Below are 15758 nucleotides of genomic sequence, written 5' to 3'. Positions count from 1 at the left end.
TTACAGAGGGAGTACCTACAACAACTCCAAGAGGAATTCCGAATATTTCGGAATTTTTTGAAAGCATTACTTACAAGTACAAAGGGTACATTGTGTACTTTACCTAGAGGAAGGTCATAATTGTACTGAAGTAATGGTGCAGATGCAGGGCTGGACTGGGACAAATAATCGGCCCGGGCATTTTGACTAGAGACCGGTAAAAGGTAAAAGAATAAAATAAAAACAAAATGCTGTTGTGACACTAATGTACAGTGTCTTGTTGGTATATATGTATGAATTCTATACATTTTACATCTGATAAAAACTTTGGTCGTAAGATTCAGATAATTATTTGTTAAAAGCTAGACATTTTAAATGAATATAAGAAAGTAAAGTATTTCTTTATGCCCACTTTTCCCTGTTAATGCCCTTCCTGGCCCCCTGGCAAAACTTTGCTAGACCCGCCCCTGCACAGTTACCAGCTGTCAGCTACGTAAAAAAGGATCCTGGTGTTATTTGTCTCTCAGAAACAGTTTATAACTTCCCTTCAACTCATTCATGTCACCTAAAAGGTAAACTTGTTTCTCCATCACCTTTACGGCTCTGATGATTCAGTAAGGACATCTCCTGTTTTCATCTTCATGTTTCCCTCTCACCACATATCATGACCAGCAGCTTTTACAGCTGTGGCTCCAGCAAACATCAGCTGATACTAGAGAGTAATATTTAATAAATTCTAACAACAGCTGATCAAGGTTAAACGTGCTGCTGTTGTTTAGCGCAACCACTGCTGGTTTCCTGTTTCTGGCGCGAAGTGGGCAATAAACAAACAAGAGAGAAAAGCCAGTTTCGTGACTGAAGTAGCAACAGCAGAGAAAGGGAGAGAGAATGAGAGAAGTAGAGGCAGCTGACAGCCTAAAGACACAGAATAACTCCAGCTTTGTGTCTTTTTTTCATTCTAGCTGAAGTACGGGACAGATCGCGTTCCTTTTCAGCCCAATACGAAACGCGGCCGACCCAGCGGCCACCACGGGTCCCTTCCTCCCCTTTCCCTCATCCACCTGCTGGCCTCTGTGGAAGCTCCGCCATAGCCACCACCAAACATCAGAGTAAAACAACAAAAAACCCATCGGCCCACCAGGCAAATGCCCTGTATGCCCGATGGCCAGTCCAGCTACGTGCAGATGTGAAAGATGGGCCATCATATAACATGCAGATATTTGTAGCTGTGGGTGTTTGCACTTTTAAAGCACTTTTAAGAAAGTTAATGTTTACTTTTAGAGAACGACTGGATGGCTAAGAGTATAATTTTAGCACTCACAGATCAGACAGTGAGTGGTTCCCATTACTCATCCAGCATGAGGAAGGACTGGTTGTTTGTGTATTTATTGATTTCTTTTTAAGTAACTGTGTTTTTTATGTATATTATGGTTTTATATTTTAAAAAATATTTTATCATTTTTATTATGGTTTATATGTTGTGTTATTGTTCTTTTTTAAATATGGACGTAAAGATTGAATTGAATTGAATTGAATTGAATTGAATTGAATATTTCACATGGCGCTGGTGCCACCCTTGCCCTTCGCCACACCTTCGGCCAGTGCTTTGGTTTGTAAATATAAAGGGGTGCTTTGGCTGTTTCTTTATCTCCCAAGGGGTTGCCACGTGTTTGATTTGGCACAGAAGGAGTGCACTAGCTTGAGACTCTCTGAGGCTGGGTTTCTATCTCCTCCCGGATCAATTTTGTTCTGTTATAATATTGTTATTGTTGTGTTTTCTGTAAAGTTTTGTTTCTAAATATGCTATATTGATAATCTAATTCTAGGCTTTCAAACATAAGGCCCAGGGGGCCAGAATTGGACAGCAAAGACTCCAATCCGTCCCATTTGTAGTCTATGGAAAATGTGAAGGAGGGGATAAATTTAGTACTTTCAACTGTATTTTGGTACATTTTAAAGTTTGTCCTCCTGATAAAGATCTTCCCCAAGCCATTCATACTACAGCACAGTAATGAAGAAAGAGAAAAAAAATAATTAAATGAGAGAAAAGATCCTGTTTTTTCACTATCTACTTTAATGTTGTCGTTTTGTTTTTTTTTAATACAATGCATCCACAGTAAAATAAATAAATTAAAAAAAAGGACATTTCTGTGAGTTAACAAAAATGGTTATAACTACGGGATAATCTCGACAATGAACTTCCAGAACTTTCTATAATTTTTAGCAGCGATTTCTTAAAATTTACGTTTAGAGAGTTGGAGGAGTTGCATGGTTAATCATGCAGGATTTACCACTTAACATCACCAATGTTAAATTGGTATTTACCTTGTTAGATGGTTCAGCATGTGTTTATTTGTTATGTCCACTTCTACTTTAAAAACTTGAATCCAAGAATGGATTTTATTTGAAGAGGGGACAGCAGAATCAGCAAATAAATGAATAGATTCAGATTAATAAAGCCACTAAAATTAGAATATATTGTAAAGAGTTATTTGGGCATAACATATTCCAAAAGACAAAAAAATGTTATTTTCAATAAACAATATTTGTAGCCTTCTTTATTAGCCAAAGCCAGTTGAAACAACCAGGTGCCAAATTAATAACCTAAAATGTTACTAAACAAAACTATGCTTTTTTTAAACAACAGAATCTTAGTAATATTGCAAAAATTATCGGCGCGAACGGAACACTTTTCAACTAAAATGGTATTCCCACGGAAGACTTGTTTGTCGGACCATTTGGTCCTTCTGTTATTTATTTCCGACTCCGAAAAAATGAGCTCACGCTTGTTGTGAAATGGGAGTAAGGCCGCGGGTCAGACCGTTTTAAAAGACAGCCTGCTAGTTTTTTTCATTGTTAGGTTTTGTATGATAAAGTAGACATTTTGAACATGCACTCCCAAATTTTATGTGGCGGCACAGCTGCGGCTGTTGCTGCAAGAAGGGTGCGGTATATTTTGGGTTGTGTCCTGGGAAGAGACGGCTGGATGTTCAGAACTCATGAGGTCAAACTTCTGAACACAGCCTCAGGTAACCGGCCTTTAAGTTGTAATGCCATTTCACTTGTTTCATTTCATTGTTTCATTTAAGTTGTAATGCCACGTATACAGCCAGTGAACAGGGTGTTTTCAGTTTGTTTTCAGCTGGAAATAGGAACACATGTGTCTGGTGACAGCTAACTGGCTAAATAAATAGCTGTTGTCTAATGGGGCAGGAATCACACTGCGGTGGCTCCTTGGTAGCAAAAATACTGTTGAATATATAGTTTGTTCCATGTAGAGGGAAAACTGTGTAAGCTCAGCATCTGAAGTGAGAAGTGATCTAGTGAGACAGTCGATGCATTTACCTTGCACTAGGTGAAAGGTTGGAACATGGTACTTAGCCACGTATAACACACGTGTTGCTCTTTAAACTGGAGCATGCTGAAATAACGGCAATATTTCTGTCACATTTAGTTCCAAACACCATTTTAAATGTATTGTTTTTTTCCAGGCACATTTTAAAACCTGATTTACATCAAAATCTTAGTTAACGATGTATGCTAATTAAACTTGAAGCTGAAACTTACATCTTAATATCAACCTTTTGTAATAGTTAATACAAATAACTCAATTTTATATTTACAGTGCTGTGCAAAAGTCCTGGGCTGCCGCTCATTTCTTTAGAAATTTGATAGGAAAATGGGAAAGGAAATTATACAGACAGTATTTAAGGCAAAACCAAAGTGTGTATGATCACCTTTATTCTTTAGCCATAACTCTCTTGGGCAACTTTCATGTAAATTCTTTAAATAGTCTTCAGGAATAGTTCTCCAGGCTTCACAAAGGATACTTGAAAAATATGGCAAAAAAGAGAGAAAAAATAATTATATGCTTAGTTAATTTTCTGCTATTAAAGTTGATATCACTGAAAATAGGATATATGAAAACCAAATAAGATTTTGATTTCTATAATCATGCTTTAATTTATTTATTGATTGATTGACTGGAAGTCCCGACCATTGCTTTATTGATTCTCAGCAGAGCTGAGCAGAAGCAGCTTAATTCCATTCTGGGAGAGTAAATCTTAAGTTTAAGAGCAAACTTCAGGAAAGACAAATAATTATTAGATCATGCAAGAGTGTGAACTGTTGCCTGTCTCTATGCTCACCCTGAGATGCACCACAGATCTGTCCAGGGATTCACACCAGGTTTTCTGCAACCTTACTACATTATTACCAACATAGGACAGTCTTGCCAGGGGGAGGGGGACAACACAGTGCACAACACTGATTCATACCCCTGAGTCAGCTGCCTTTTATATACTTGAAACTTATGCAAGTCAAAAGTTAAGTAAGTGAACAGTTTCCAAAAAGATTGTGACACTGTAAAATTTGAATAAAAACAGAATGCAGTGATTTGCAAATCTAATAAAACCATATTGTTAAACCGAAACTGCTTGAGAAGTGTTTTTTTTTTTTAAATATCTTTATTTTTTATTGTACCTTCATCAAAGACTAACACTAATGTGAATATAAAATCAACTCTACTGTTGTGATTATGACTTGACTTGTCTGTCAAAAACCATCTTGCATGCATTGGTCATCCTGTTCCTTTACAGGTGACACAGTGAAGATTGGTGAGATCACTTACAAACTCAAGGTGCCCCAGAATCCAGAGCTTGTTCCTGTGAAACACAGTAGGTAATCTTCTGTGTGTGTATGTCACAACAAAGCCTATAGGTATGTCAGCATAAAACGTTTCCTTTTTGCTTTTTTTTTGGCCAGTTTCAGACTCCCTACCTCAGACGTTGGCTCAACACCTCCGATGGATTATGCAGAAAGACCTTTTGGGTCAGGATGTGTTCCTCATTGGCCCCCCAGGACCCCTGAGAAGATCCATAGCTATGCAGTACCTTGTGAGTCCTCATGTTACACACTGAAACACTCAATATAAATATATATCTTTTTCTTTTTTTTCTTTAAACCACAGTTTTGATCATGTGATTAGGACTGAACCATGAACAAAAATTAAAAACTCCATTATTCTGATGTTTTTCCTGCTCACTTGTTGCTAAACAATCATTAAACATTACCGTGATATGGAAGATGGAACTGCGGTTCAGTATTGTAGATGCCATAGTTTTGGCTTTGGTTGCAAAGCGACTTGCAGATGTGGAGTAACTAAGCACTTGCTAATTTTCAAGGATTGTGGCTGAGCTTGACCGTGTGGCTTGCCTAAAGTAAATTTACTGACCTTTGTGGAAATGTGTACATGGCTCACAGTAACTCCCACACAGGTCTTATTCTAGTGCAGCATCCTTAGAACGATTATTTGTCAAAGTGGCAAAATTCAGAAAGTGCAGAAGTTCATACAGTCAAAAGTAGTGAAATGTAAATGCAGTTTTAAAACATTGCATAGCTTTAATAAGATAAATATAAAGTTGTATCATTCTAATAGTGCGATGGAAACTTTTATACAAATTCGGCACCAAAGTAAAGAGTAAATTGTGCTCTACCAGGTTTGTTCTAATAAACGATGGACTAGGAGTGTCTTTGCAGGATACGCATAGTAATTTGATTTATTTTTACAATTCTATCATATTATTTGGCATCAGATAAGCCAGAGAATATGCTTTTAACTTTTAACAAGCCAAACTTGTTCTCTTGCTCTTGACTAGGAGTTGACTAAACGGGAAGTGGAGTATGTCGCTTTGTCCAGGGACACCACAGAGACCGACCTGAAACAGAGGAGAGAGATTCGATCGGGGACGGCCTTCTACATAGACCAGGTAAGCTTATTTAATGGATTGTACACAGTCTAATATGCAGGCTTCGACATAAATCCACTTTACATCGACATTTGAATTATTTTTGATGAAAGCTGTAAAGTATAATATTGTGTTTTCTGAAATATTGTTTTATTTTAGTTGTGCATTATGCATCACAAAGCCAAATCAATTGCCACAACAGCTGGATGTATGCAGGGCCGTGCAGAGAGGTTAAAGTTAAAAAGGGGCACATTGAACCAGGCTGAATAACAACAACACACATTCATCAAGAATCTAATATGGGCAACAAGGCAAAGCAAACGTAGCCGATGCTTTACCTGATGGGTACAATGTTGCTGTTGAGGGGTTGCTGTGGATAGTGCTGGAGGGCAGGGCTGTGTTGATCTGAGACTGTAAACATTAAAAAGTCCATAGGAGAGATGGTAGCTGATTAAACAAGTGTCATGAGATGATAACAAAATGCAAAGATTGGTGACAGCGCTTGGAACCATAAGGCAACAAAAAACTGTGAGAAATAATTTAGGCTCTGCCTGTGATTCACTCTTTGCTTCTCTTCTTCCTTCCATCCCATCATTTCATATACCACTCTCCACTTGCTGTCTATCTGAGAACAAGGCACAACTTGCTATTGCAATAAACTATAATTTAATTATCCACACCTAACAACTCTTGCACTTAATCTAAAATAAAATGATGAGAGAAAAATGTTATAGCACTGCCTTTAGTAGCCTCACACAGCTCCTACTGTTTCCTCCTCATGTCCTTATCAGGCATGTCTGGACAATGTTATATCATGAGCAGAGATGGGCAGTAACGCGTTACTGTAATCCGATTACTTTTTTCAAGTAACGAGTAAAGTAAGGGATTACTATTGCAAAAATGGTAATTAGATTACCGTTACTTTCCCGTAGGAACGCTGCGTTACTGTGTTACTAAAACTGTGATTTTTTTTGCGAGAATGGCGCATGACAGTGACGTAAGCAAGTGCGACGTTTGTGACAACAGCTGTGTGCAGATCAACAGTGGATCATATATCGAGTGCAGGAGAGAGTATGAGCGTGCAGCATTTAAAGCGTGGAAGTACTGACCTTACTTTAAGTTTGATTCCATAAAAAGTGACAAAAACATTAGCGTCCATTAGCATTGTGCGTGGGAAGAAAACTTCTTTTTACAGCGAAAAAAACCCCTAAACTTCCAAGCAAGCACCGAGTGCGCTACGACGTAATGGGAAACTCACAGAGAAACTCGCGGATTCTTCCACTGACCGCTGCGGCTCACCTGCACCAGGATAAACCTCCGCCTACCCTACTCCTGCTTTACAGGTGAAAATAGAGCAAAAGGACCGCTGAGTCTTTGACTTTATTTATTTTCTGCTGTGTTTTACTTGCATCTATTTGAAAGACTGAGTGTAAACACAAAAAAGATTATTTTATGTGCTGGAATGTGCAGAAAATAGGTTTAAATGTTAAACTAATTTCTTCCAGTCAGAGAATGTTGCATATAATTCAATTTTTGCTTGATGCATAAAGTTAAAAGATTAAAACTAATAAAACAAGTTTTAAAAAGAGAGACTTTTCCATTTTATTACATTTTGTATGATGGATTATGCAGAAAAAGTAGAATTGGGCTGAAAGATCTATCGCTTTATCACCTCTTCAGGTTGTAAATCGTATTTTTAAAAAGTAACTAAGTAATTACTTTTGAAAATAAGTAATCAGTAAAGTAACGGGATTACTTTTTTGGGGAAGTAATTAGTAATTAGTTACTGATTACTTTTTTTCAAGTAACTTGACCAACACTGATCATGAGTAATATTTTTTTTAAAAATCCATCTAAATAAAACACACACATGCACGCACACACAATGACATTTTAGACCTTCTTCAGAATACTGTATATACTATGGGCATCACGGTGCTGATCCAGAATCCTTACATATTTATTACTAGAGCTACAATAATAAAGCAATGAGGAGGGGGAAGTAATAAATATGAAATAATGTCATTATGATGATTCCATTTGTTTCACTATCCACTCTGTGCAGGGGCAAAGCTTATTACATTTTTAAACTGTAGAGATACAGTTTACTGCTGTAAAATCCAAATTTTGTCTTATTTAAAATATAAATCTAATATAATCTGCTTCTTAATGTATGTTTTTTAAAATACAGCGTGTGTTTTTTAATATATTATAATTATAATAATGCATAATTATGTGGACATGCATAATTAGATCGTTTTTTAGTGAAATATAATCCCTCCAGAAAGGCAGGAAAAGCCCGGAAACTTACTTTAAAACTAAATATGTTCTAAATACTTTAAAACTAAATATGTTCCCTAAAACGGTGACAGAGCTACAGACCCATGACAGCCTTACACAGGTAGCCAGCAGCTATGACCAGCACTACTTGTGCAGTTAATAAAAGGACAGGTAATGTTTGTCACGCTGTTGCACACACAGCACGCTCGTTTGTTTCAGTTCGTCAGTTGCAACAAGACAGCTTACCAACGTGCACGTAATAAGCTAATACTCCTGTGTGCTACACACTACAGTGTACGCTGTACACCTACTTACTGGTTGTGTCGCATCAGTCTGTGTCTCTGAGTTAACTTGTGTTTCTCCTACAGCTCCGGACCGCAAAAAATGCGCGTGCTCTTTGTGAGCTCGTTCCCGGCTCGTAACCAGCGCGTTCTGCCGTCAAGGGCGATCATTGGTTAAATGTGATCATGTGACTGATGCAAGCCAGATCCTTTTATTTAGCAAAACTGTGATTAATAGTTAAATATTATTGTTGAGGGGCACAGACAGGACTCCGCACGCACACACACATTAAAAAAAAAAATTAAATAATTTTTTTTAAAAAGTTGCCTCAACAAAAGGGCACTTTGGGCACCCATCAGGAAAGAGGTGGGTGCTCAAGCCCCTATAGCCCCCCCCCCTCTGCACGTGCCTGGATGTATGCTAGGTGCATGGCCTGTGTGCTAAATACAACTGAAAGATTTGGGATTGCTTTTTTTGCATTAATTACAATAATAAAAATGTACAGTCATGAGTTTCTGGCTATGTGTTTGTGTAATACGACAGAACCATTAAAACCACAGTTGAAGGCAAACACAGCTTGGAGTGTGAGTAGAACATTAACTGAGTGCGTCTTGTCCTCGCATGAAACATAGTAACACATAATGTTGCATCACCACAGTTTTGCACTCTTCCAAATTTCATTCTCTTGCTTTCCATGCTCCTTTTTGATCGATCGAGGCTTTCGGCAAACATATGCCTCCATTCTGTGTGGACTCTGTAAGTTGAGTAACCATAGAAACCAGCAGTTCCTCATTATCCAGGCCAGTTTCTCTAAGGAGAACTTTGTGTTTTCCATCCATCTCCATTTATTGTCTCACAGCTACAGAAAAACGAATTATGAAATGGGAAGAAAAGCCAAGTCCAGATAAGGCTGATCATTAAACTGTGGCATTGGGCTTCAAAGAGTCACAACTGATAATAAGCTGTGATAATTAACATTTAGTCAGTCATGTCATTATCCACGACTAATTAGCACATGGCTTCATCTGCGTAAAAAATAAATCAGTTGTGTAACAGTTCAGACATCAGCTCCATGGAAACGGGGAAGTTTTTCACATTTTATTTTCAGCACATTTATTCCTTAAACTTTACTCAGAAAGCTGCTCTCCTGGAACAGACTTGCAGCTAATTAGGCTTTCTTATAATTAGACTGCAGCTGGAAGGGAGTCCACTTACTGTAGTGCTACTCCACTGTCTTCACTGCTCTTAGTGCTCTGAGAAAGTGGTTTTATGAATATGTATATGCATTGAGTTCCTTGTTAATGCATCAGGAGTAAACACATCAAAGAAGCAGCATTTCCTACACATGAGCAGTGTACTGAGCAGTTTTATGGTTTGATAAAGCGAGGCAGCTTGTTTGTGTTCAGCACAAATCAGCCATTAGTGCCTTCACACTGCTGACGTGGTAGTTTTGTTCACCTCCAGCAGATTTTGTTAAGTTTATCATTTTGATGCTTGTGACTCCTTTCACTAAATTGAATGGCAGGGTTCCATCTATGTGACACAATGCAATCTCATTATAAAATGTTTGCCTGTGGCTCTTCCAGACCACTCCACTCATAGAGGGAAAATGTTTTAAGACATTTGATCAACTTACAAGAAAAAAATAATTAGAGAATGGGGCATCCAGTTAAGGGATACTTACAGAGCAGAAATTTAAAAAGATATTTTACCAGAAGGTCTCAATGTGAATGAAGTATTAACGGCTCTGTACACTCTAGTGATTTATGAACTCGGCTCTGTGAACTACCTGTGGAAAAAATTATCAAAATTATATAGGATTACAACAATTGTTATATGTGTGTGTATATATATCCCTTGACCATGGTTTAGACAATGAAAGTCATATTATAATCAGTGACTTGAAACTGGTGACAGGGACCAAACTTATCAGTAAAGGATTTACTCAAGGTGTAGATTGTGGGGGAAAAAAGAGCTGTTATCCCATAACATGACTTCTATAAAACCAGACTTGTTTTTTATTTTTCATAACCAAAGCAATCCAACATTCATGCGTACAATGTAGTCCAGATAAGAGGAGTAGACTATTTTTAGATGTCACACACAACTGTAAGCAAATTTAAGAGGGAAAAGGTGCTTTGGTGTGCCACACTAAACAAACACTAGAAGCAATATTGACTGTTATCAGTAGCGTCTTCTGCATGAACTAAGCTTTTATTTGAGTCTGTCAGTAGAGAGATGACAGGAAATTAAGAGATTAAAACAGGTGTGACCTACAATAAAGATGTTTGGCTGGCCTCGACACCGGGCTGTTGTGGGCACCTTAATGTAGAAGGTACCAGGTTGACTATGTTATTATTAGCATGACCTCAGGCTAATACAGCTTAACTGTTTATTGGGCAGTTATAGAAATAGCATGCATCAGTGCACTCCTCCATATTTTACCAGTGCAGCTATGATTCCCCTTCCCCAAGCTTTAGCATTAATAGAATCCAGACGCCTTTGAAAAATAACTCATGAATTCGGAGCTTTGTACTCTCTGATGAGAGTAGAATCAGTTTCAACCGCCGTTGTAAATCATACAACCTGGGTTTGTTTACCACGACAAAATGCCTAAATTACATATAACAACTGGGGCAAATGATTGTATTTGAGATACTAGGTACTTTATTAATATGTTCAATTTAAGTTTATTTTTCACATTTTATAATTGTCAACACAATGTACTGAAATAGGAAGTAGTCCCAACACACACTCTTCATTAGTTGAAATTAACAGCATTTTGTCATGTTGAGGGAATTTTCTTCCAGCATTGGTCCTTTTATATGACTGGATATGGAAGGGATGCTGAAGTCATGCTGAAATTTTTAACTGTTATCCATATGTCTATCCACCTATTTTCCTAGGTTTGCTATGAAGTAACTAGTACTCATAGCAAGAGGTTTCCTGGTTCAGACCCAGCGGCTGGCTGAGCTTTTCTGTGTGGAGTTTGCACGTTCTCCCTGTGCCTACTTGGGTTTCCTCTGGGTGCTCTAGCGCTCTCCCACAGTCCAAAGACATGAATGTTAGGTTAACTGGCGATTCTGAATCATAGATGTGAATGTAATGTAGATAAATGGTCAAGTTCATAAAGGAAACTGCTATATTTTAGTGGCTACCAATCCGTAGCACAAAAGGCTGTTGGACAGGTCGCCAGTCCATCAAAGCTCCAACAGAGTTGTTGAAAATGCTGTAACTGTTTTATGAATATCTGCATATTCACTTGTATCACTGGTTCAGTGATAAACCAAACATGGACTCAAACCCTGGATTAGGGCTGCAACACTTCCCCGTAACTTAAGTAAGGTAGCATTGTATAGTCGGATCATCTGCTCTGTTAGAACATTAGGAGAACAAAAAATCAGTTTTGAGAGTTTTCATGGAAAATCATTTAACCATAGACACAAACTGAAACTGGCAATAACCATTTGTGAAAAATATACATGATCAAGTTGTTTGATTAAACAGTCTTCATCCCTTAATGACTTTAATAGTTTTGTTTCTATCAGTGCACATCTTTCCCTGGAACAAGAAAAGCTAGCCAACTCATCCAACTCCCTCTGCCTGAGGCTCATCTTCCTCCCACCTCTTTATCTAAATCAAAACATTGTCCATTGTTTCCATAGAAACAGCATTATTGATGTTAATAAATGGGGTGAAAGATTGCTTATTTGTGGGCTTTCCTACATTCAAACGTCCAGTGGAAAGGTTTTATGTTGTTGGGATGTTGTGGATTATGAGTCCTGTGCCATGTGTCTGGTGCAATAATACTGTGTACATATTATATTTTCCAACATTTGTTTTATGGACTGGAGATGTGTGGGTGCAAATTAGAGAGCTTTTCTCGTTGAGAATAGTTTTGTAGGAGGTGTGCGTTTGTGTGTTAACTAGAACATCCAAGTATTCCTCAGGGGTCTGTGCTGATTTGGAGCCCTATATTCAGGCTTAACGTGTCAGTCCCTGAGCTTAAGCTGTCCCTCCCCTCCCATCCTTCCACTTCATTTTCTATCTCTGGTTCTTGGTCTTTTTTCTTTTTTTTTTTTTCACCCTTCCTCCTTCATTCCAAGCATCACCCTACCCTCAAAGTATGCATGAAGGAGTCACATGGATGTAATCGCATGCTTGTTATATTTTTGACATTTCCCAGTCACCCTTCTTCATTTAGCTGGCTCTTATGTAAGGCAGCTTACCTCAAACCCAGTCTACAAATAAGTCTCTATTACAGTAATAAAAAGCCTTCCACCTCCACTGGAGCTGAATCTGAACCCAAACGTACAGCTGTGCTGAAATCATTTGACAGGATGCACTTTCTACACTTTCTAGGCAGAGTTACATGTTGGAAAAGTCTTTTTAAAGTACAAAATTTTTTCCAACACAAAAAATTAAACAAAAACAAAAAAACTTGCAATTAAATATCACATGTAGTTATAATTAAATATAAATATAATTCAAAGGTATCCACAAGAAAACTGGATTCTCTTATTTCCACTAGTTAAAGTTAAAGGGCTGGCCCCATGGGGGAAACAAAACTCACTGCTGTGGCTGAATTACCACAGAATAAATAGAGGTTTGTTGTCAAATTAGAAGCCAAAAATCCGGAAATAATGGAAAACCTTTTTGTTCAGGACTCAAGCAGTCTAATTGATTTAATTTGAAAGGTTCTGGGACAAGAGCAGAGCCAGAAGACATCAGACTCTAAAAATCTGGTTTGTGGGACATTTACAATTATTTTATTGGATATTATGTGACATTAAAAATATTATCTAGGGTTGATTTTTTAAAACCTTTTTTTTATATCATGCTAGGCCATTTATTAAAAACATACAGAATCTGTAAATCATTCAAATTTATTTTCAGCTTTAGTTGTGTTAAATTTGTTCTTTTTTAGGTTCTCAACCTACCATTAAAGCTTAAAATGGTTTTGGACCCTTGTTAACTGGAGTCTTGACCCGTTTTGGTTTGTGGACTCTTGTTTTGAAAGTCTCAACTTAAGAGTTTGTGTTTGCCATCGCCATTCTGGTTTGTTTTATTGTTTTTTTAACTGATGTGACATGATGTGCATAGGTAGACCTGTCTGAGAAAATGAGCAGACTGCACACTTGTGTAGTAGGTAAATTAGGAACAGAAGCTTTTTGATTCATACACATAGCATTATGAAAAAAAATGAAACATCACATATAACACAAAGAGATGTTATAGGAAGTGATGTCTCTGTAGACTTTTAACTCTTTTTTTTAAAATAGTTCTAGTTACATTAATATTACACATTCACTGTTCTGTGACATTTCTAACATTTCTAAGTGGCTAAAAGCATTTGGTGGGATGTTTTTCTTTTTTTCTGCATGGCTGGTGTCAGACATAGCACAAGGCCCCTCTGTGCTTCCCTGTCTCTCTCTTTCTCTCTCTCCTACTCTACATCCTGCGTCATTTACATTTCTAACAATTATCTGATTACAGCGTTGGTGCCGAAAATGGATCAAGAGTTAAATATAGAGCATCTGGTCCTCACTATAGTTTTATGGCTCTGCTTCCCACACAACCTGCCACGCATTTACATGTTAACCTAATTACATAGCTGCTCGCTCTGCGGTCCACCCAGACAGCTAAAGTTTCCTGCCTCTTGACGTCAGACGTGCTTTTTGATTTCTGCAGAAATGTGCGCAGACACATGCATTTGCACACACACTGTATAAACTTGAGATGTTTTATCCCACATTTGGTGGGAGAAAATAGAGCTTCTTAAAACAGCAGAGACTGGTTTGAAAGTTTCTGAGTAGCTTGGAGGACAAACACAGATGAGGACAACCTCAGGAAAAGCTTTATCGGAAGCTTATACTGTCTTATATAGAGTATGCACAATGAGGACTGGTGGAAGGTCAGATTCCCTGTCTGTACAAAAGCTTTTAGCCCAGAGATCAGAGGTCATCCTGTACAGTGGAGCAACAGATTTGACCTGAGGCAAAACTCATCATGTGTTGGAAGAGTTTACAACATCCTTCCCCTTCCTCTCCTATTATTTCTGAAGTATTCATTGACTTCATAGCTTTGTCTTGACTTTTAATGCTTTTTCCTAGTGTGCTGTAAGGGCCGCAATAAGAGGCCGAGTCCTGGTCCTGGAGGGGCTGGAGAAAGCCGAGAGGAACGTCCTGCCTGTTCTTAACAACCTGCTGGAGAATCGAGAGATGCAGCTGGAGGATGGTCGCTTCCTCATGTCAGCGGAGCGTTATGACAAGCTGCTGCAGGTCAGAGCAGCACACTCGCCTGCACAAGTCAAACACTTCCCACGGCTAATTTCTAAACTAGAACTTACACATGGGACTAATCTTTTTAGGTAACAACAGCTGAGGCATTAACTTTTTTTTAACCCCTCAGCTGTAAAAGTTTGATGGGCTATTGTTGCCACGCAGGACGAATCCCTGGGCAGTGTGGGCACCCAAGTTTGTGAACATGATAATTCAAGATCAAGGCGACATAAGATTTTCAAATTGACACTTAGGTGCATTCACTAAAAATGTCAGACACGTTCAAATATTGGTCATCTTAACTTCCAGGTCAAGGTGAAAATGCGATAACTGAAGAAGGATATTACCTCGGATTTTCACATTTCTAGCACAGGTTCATCTACTGGGAGCCTCAGGGGGCGCTCTTATTATTTTTTATAATGCTGGCTGTTGTTTATGGAGTCATGTCTATATGTAAATTCCCACTTAAGCAGTGAATTTCCACACTACTCCTACAGTGCTCTTGTTGTGTTTTGAGGGAAAAAAATGCTGTTGCTATAAATCCTGCTGCTGTGCGACATTCAGAGTCTGTACTTGTCACATGGAGCTTTGGAGCTGCAGCCTTTTGGATAAAAATAGCATTTAATATCAAATGTGTGAGATGAAAGAAAGTTATAGGCCATTTCTTACCTTGATGCATTTCAGGAGCACACCAAAGAAGAGCTGGACAGCTGGAAGATTGTCCGCGTAAGCGAGGACTTTCGGGTCATCGCGCTTGGTCTTCCTGTACCCAAGTACAAAGGCAATCCGCTGGATCCTCCTCTCCGCTCTCGCTTCCAGGCTAGAGACGTCTATTACCTACCATTCAAGGTCAATCCACGAATTTACGGATTACTTAAAAGAAAGTAATCTGCAAGCTGAAAGCTTCAATAAGATCTGAAAGTTTCAATAAGATAAGAAAGGTGTGGCTGTGGGGGAGAAAGAGACGAACCGATACAAATTTTCCTTTTATGCACTCTGATAATAAACATAACACACTTTGTACAACATACTGAAATGTTATTATACTGAAGAAAATTAGCGATAATACTAGAAGGATATATTAGTTTTGGATTTGTTCTGGAATTTAAGTATTGAGCTTTTGTTTTCTTTCTCTCTGGCCTCTCAGCCAACAGTGTTCTGCGGTAAATTTGTGAGACTTTGAGGATAT

At 38.2% G+C, this 15758-nt stretch overlaps 1 protein-coding gene across 1 annotated transcript in view; it reads left to right on the top strand.

Annotated features, from left to right (window-relative positions):
* The first annotated feature begins 2719 nt into the window (after nt 1-2719).
* The window catches only part of vwa8 (von Willebrand factor A domain containing 8), an 80280-nt gene continuing 67241 nt past the window's right edge, over nt 2720-15758 (top strand). Inside the window, exons 1-6 of the mRNA XM_040006763.1 lie at nt 2720-3008; nt 4578-4655; nt 4744-4874; nt 5637-5747; nt 14402-14569; nt 15254-15418. Of these exons, the coding sequence (XP_039862697.1) occupies nt 2870-3008; nt 4578-4655; nt 4744-4874; nt 5637-5747; nt 14402-14569; nt 15254-15418 (792 nt within the window). The 5' untranslated portion in view covers nt 2720-2869. The remainder of the gene's footprint in view (nt 3009-4577; nt 4656-4743; nt 4875-5636; nt 5748-14401; nt 14570-15253; nt 15419-15758) is intronic.

Source organism: Simochromis diagramma, unplaced genomic scaffold, assembly GCF_900408965.1.
Source record: "Simochromis diagramma unplaced genomic scaffold, fSimDia1.1 OVJJ01000514.1, whole genome shotgun sequence".
Classification (NCBI taxonomy): Eukaryota; Metazoa; Chordata; class Actinopteri; order Cichliformes; family Cichlidae; genus Simochromis; species Simochromis diagramma.
Note: the sequence above shows the minus strand (reverse complement) of the source record. Positions and strands in the feature narration are given on the sequence as shown.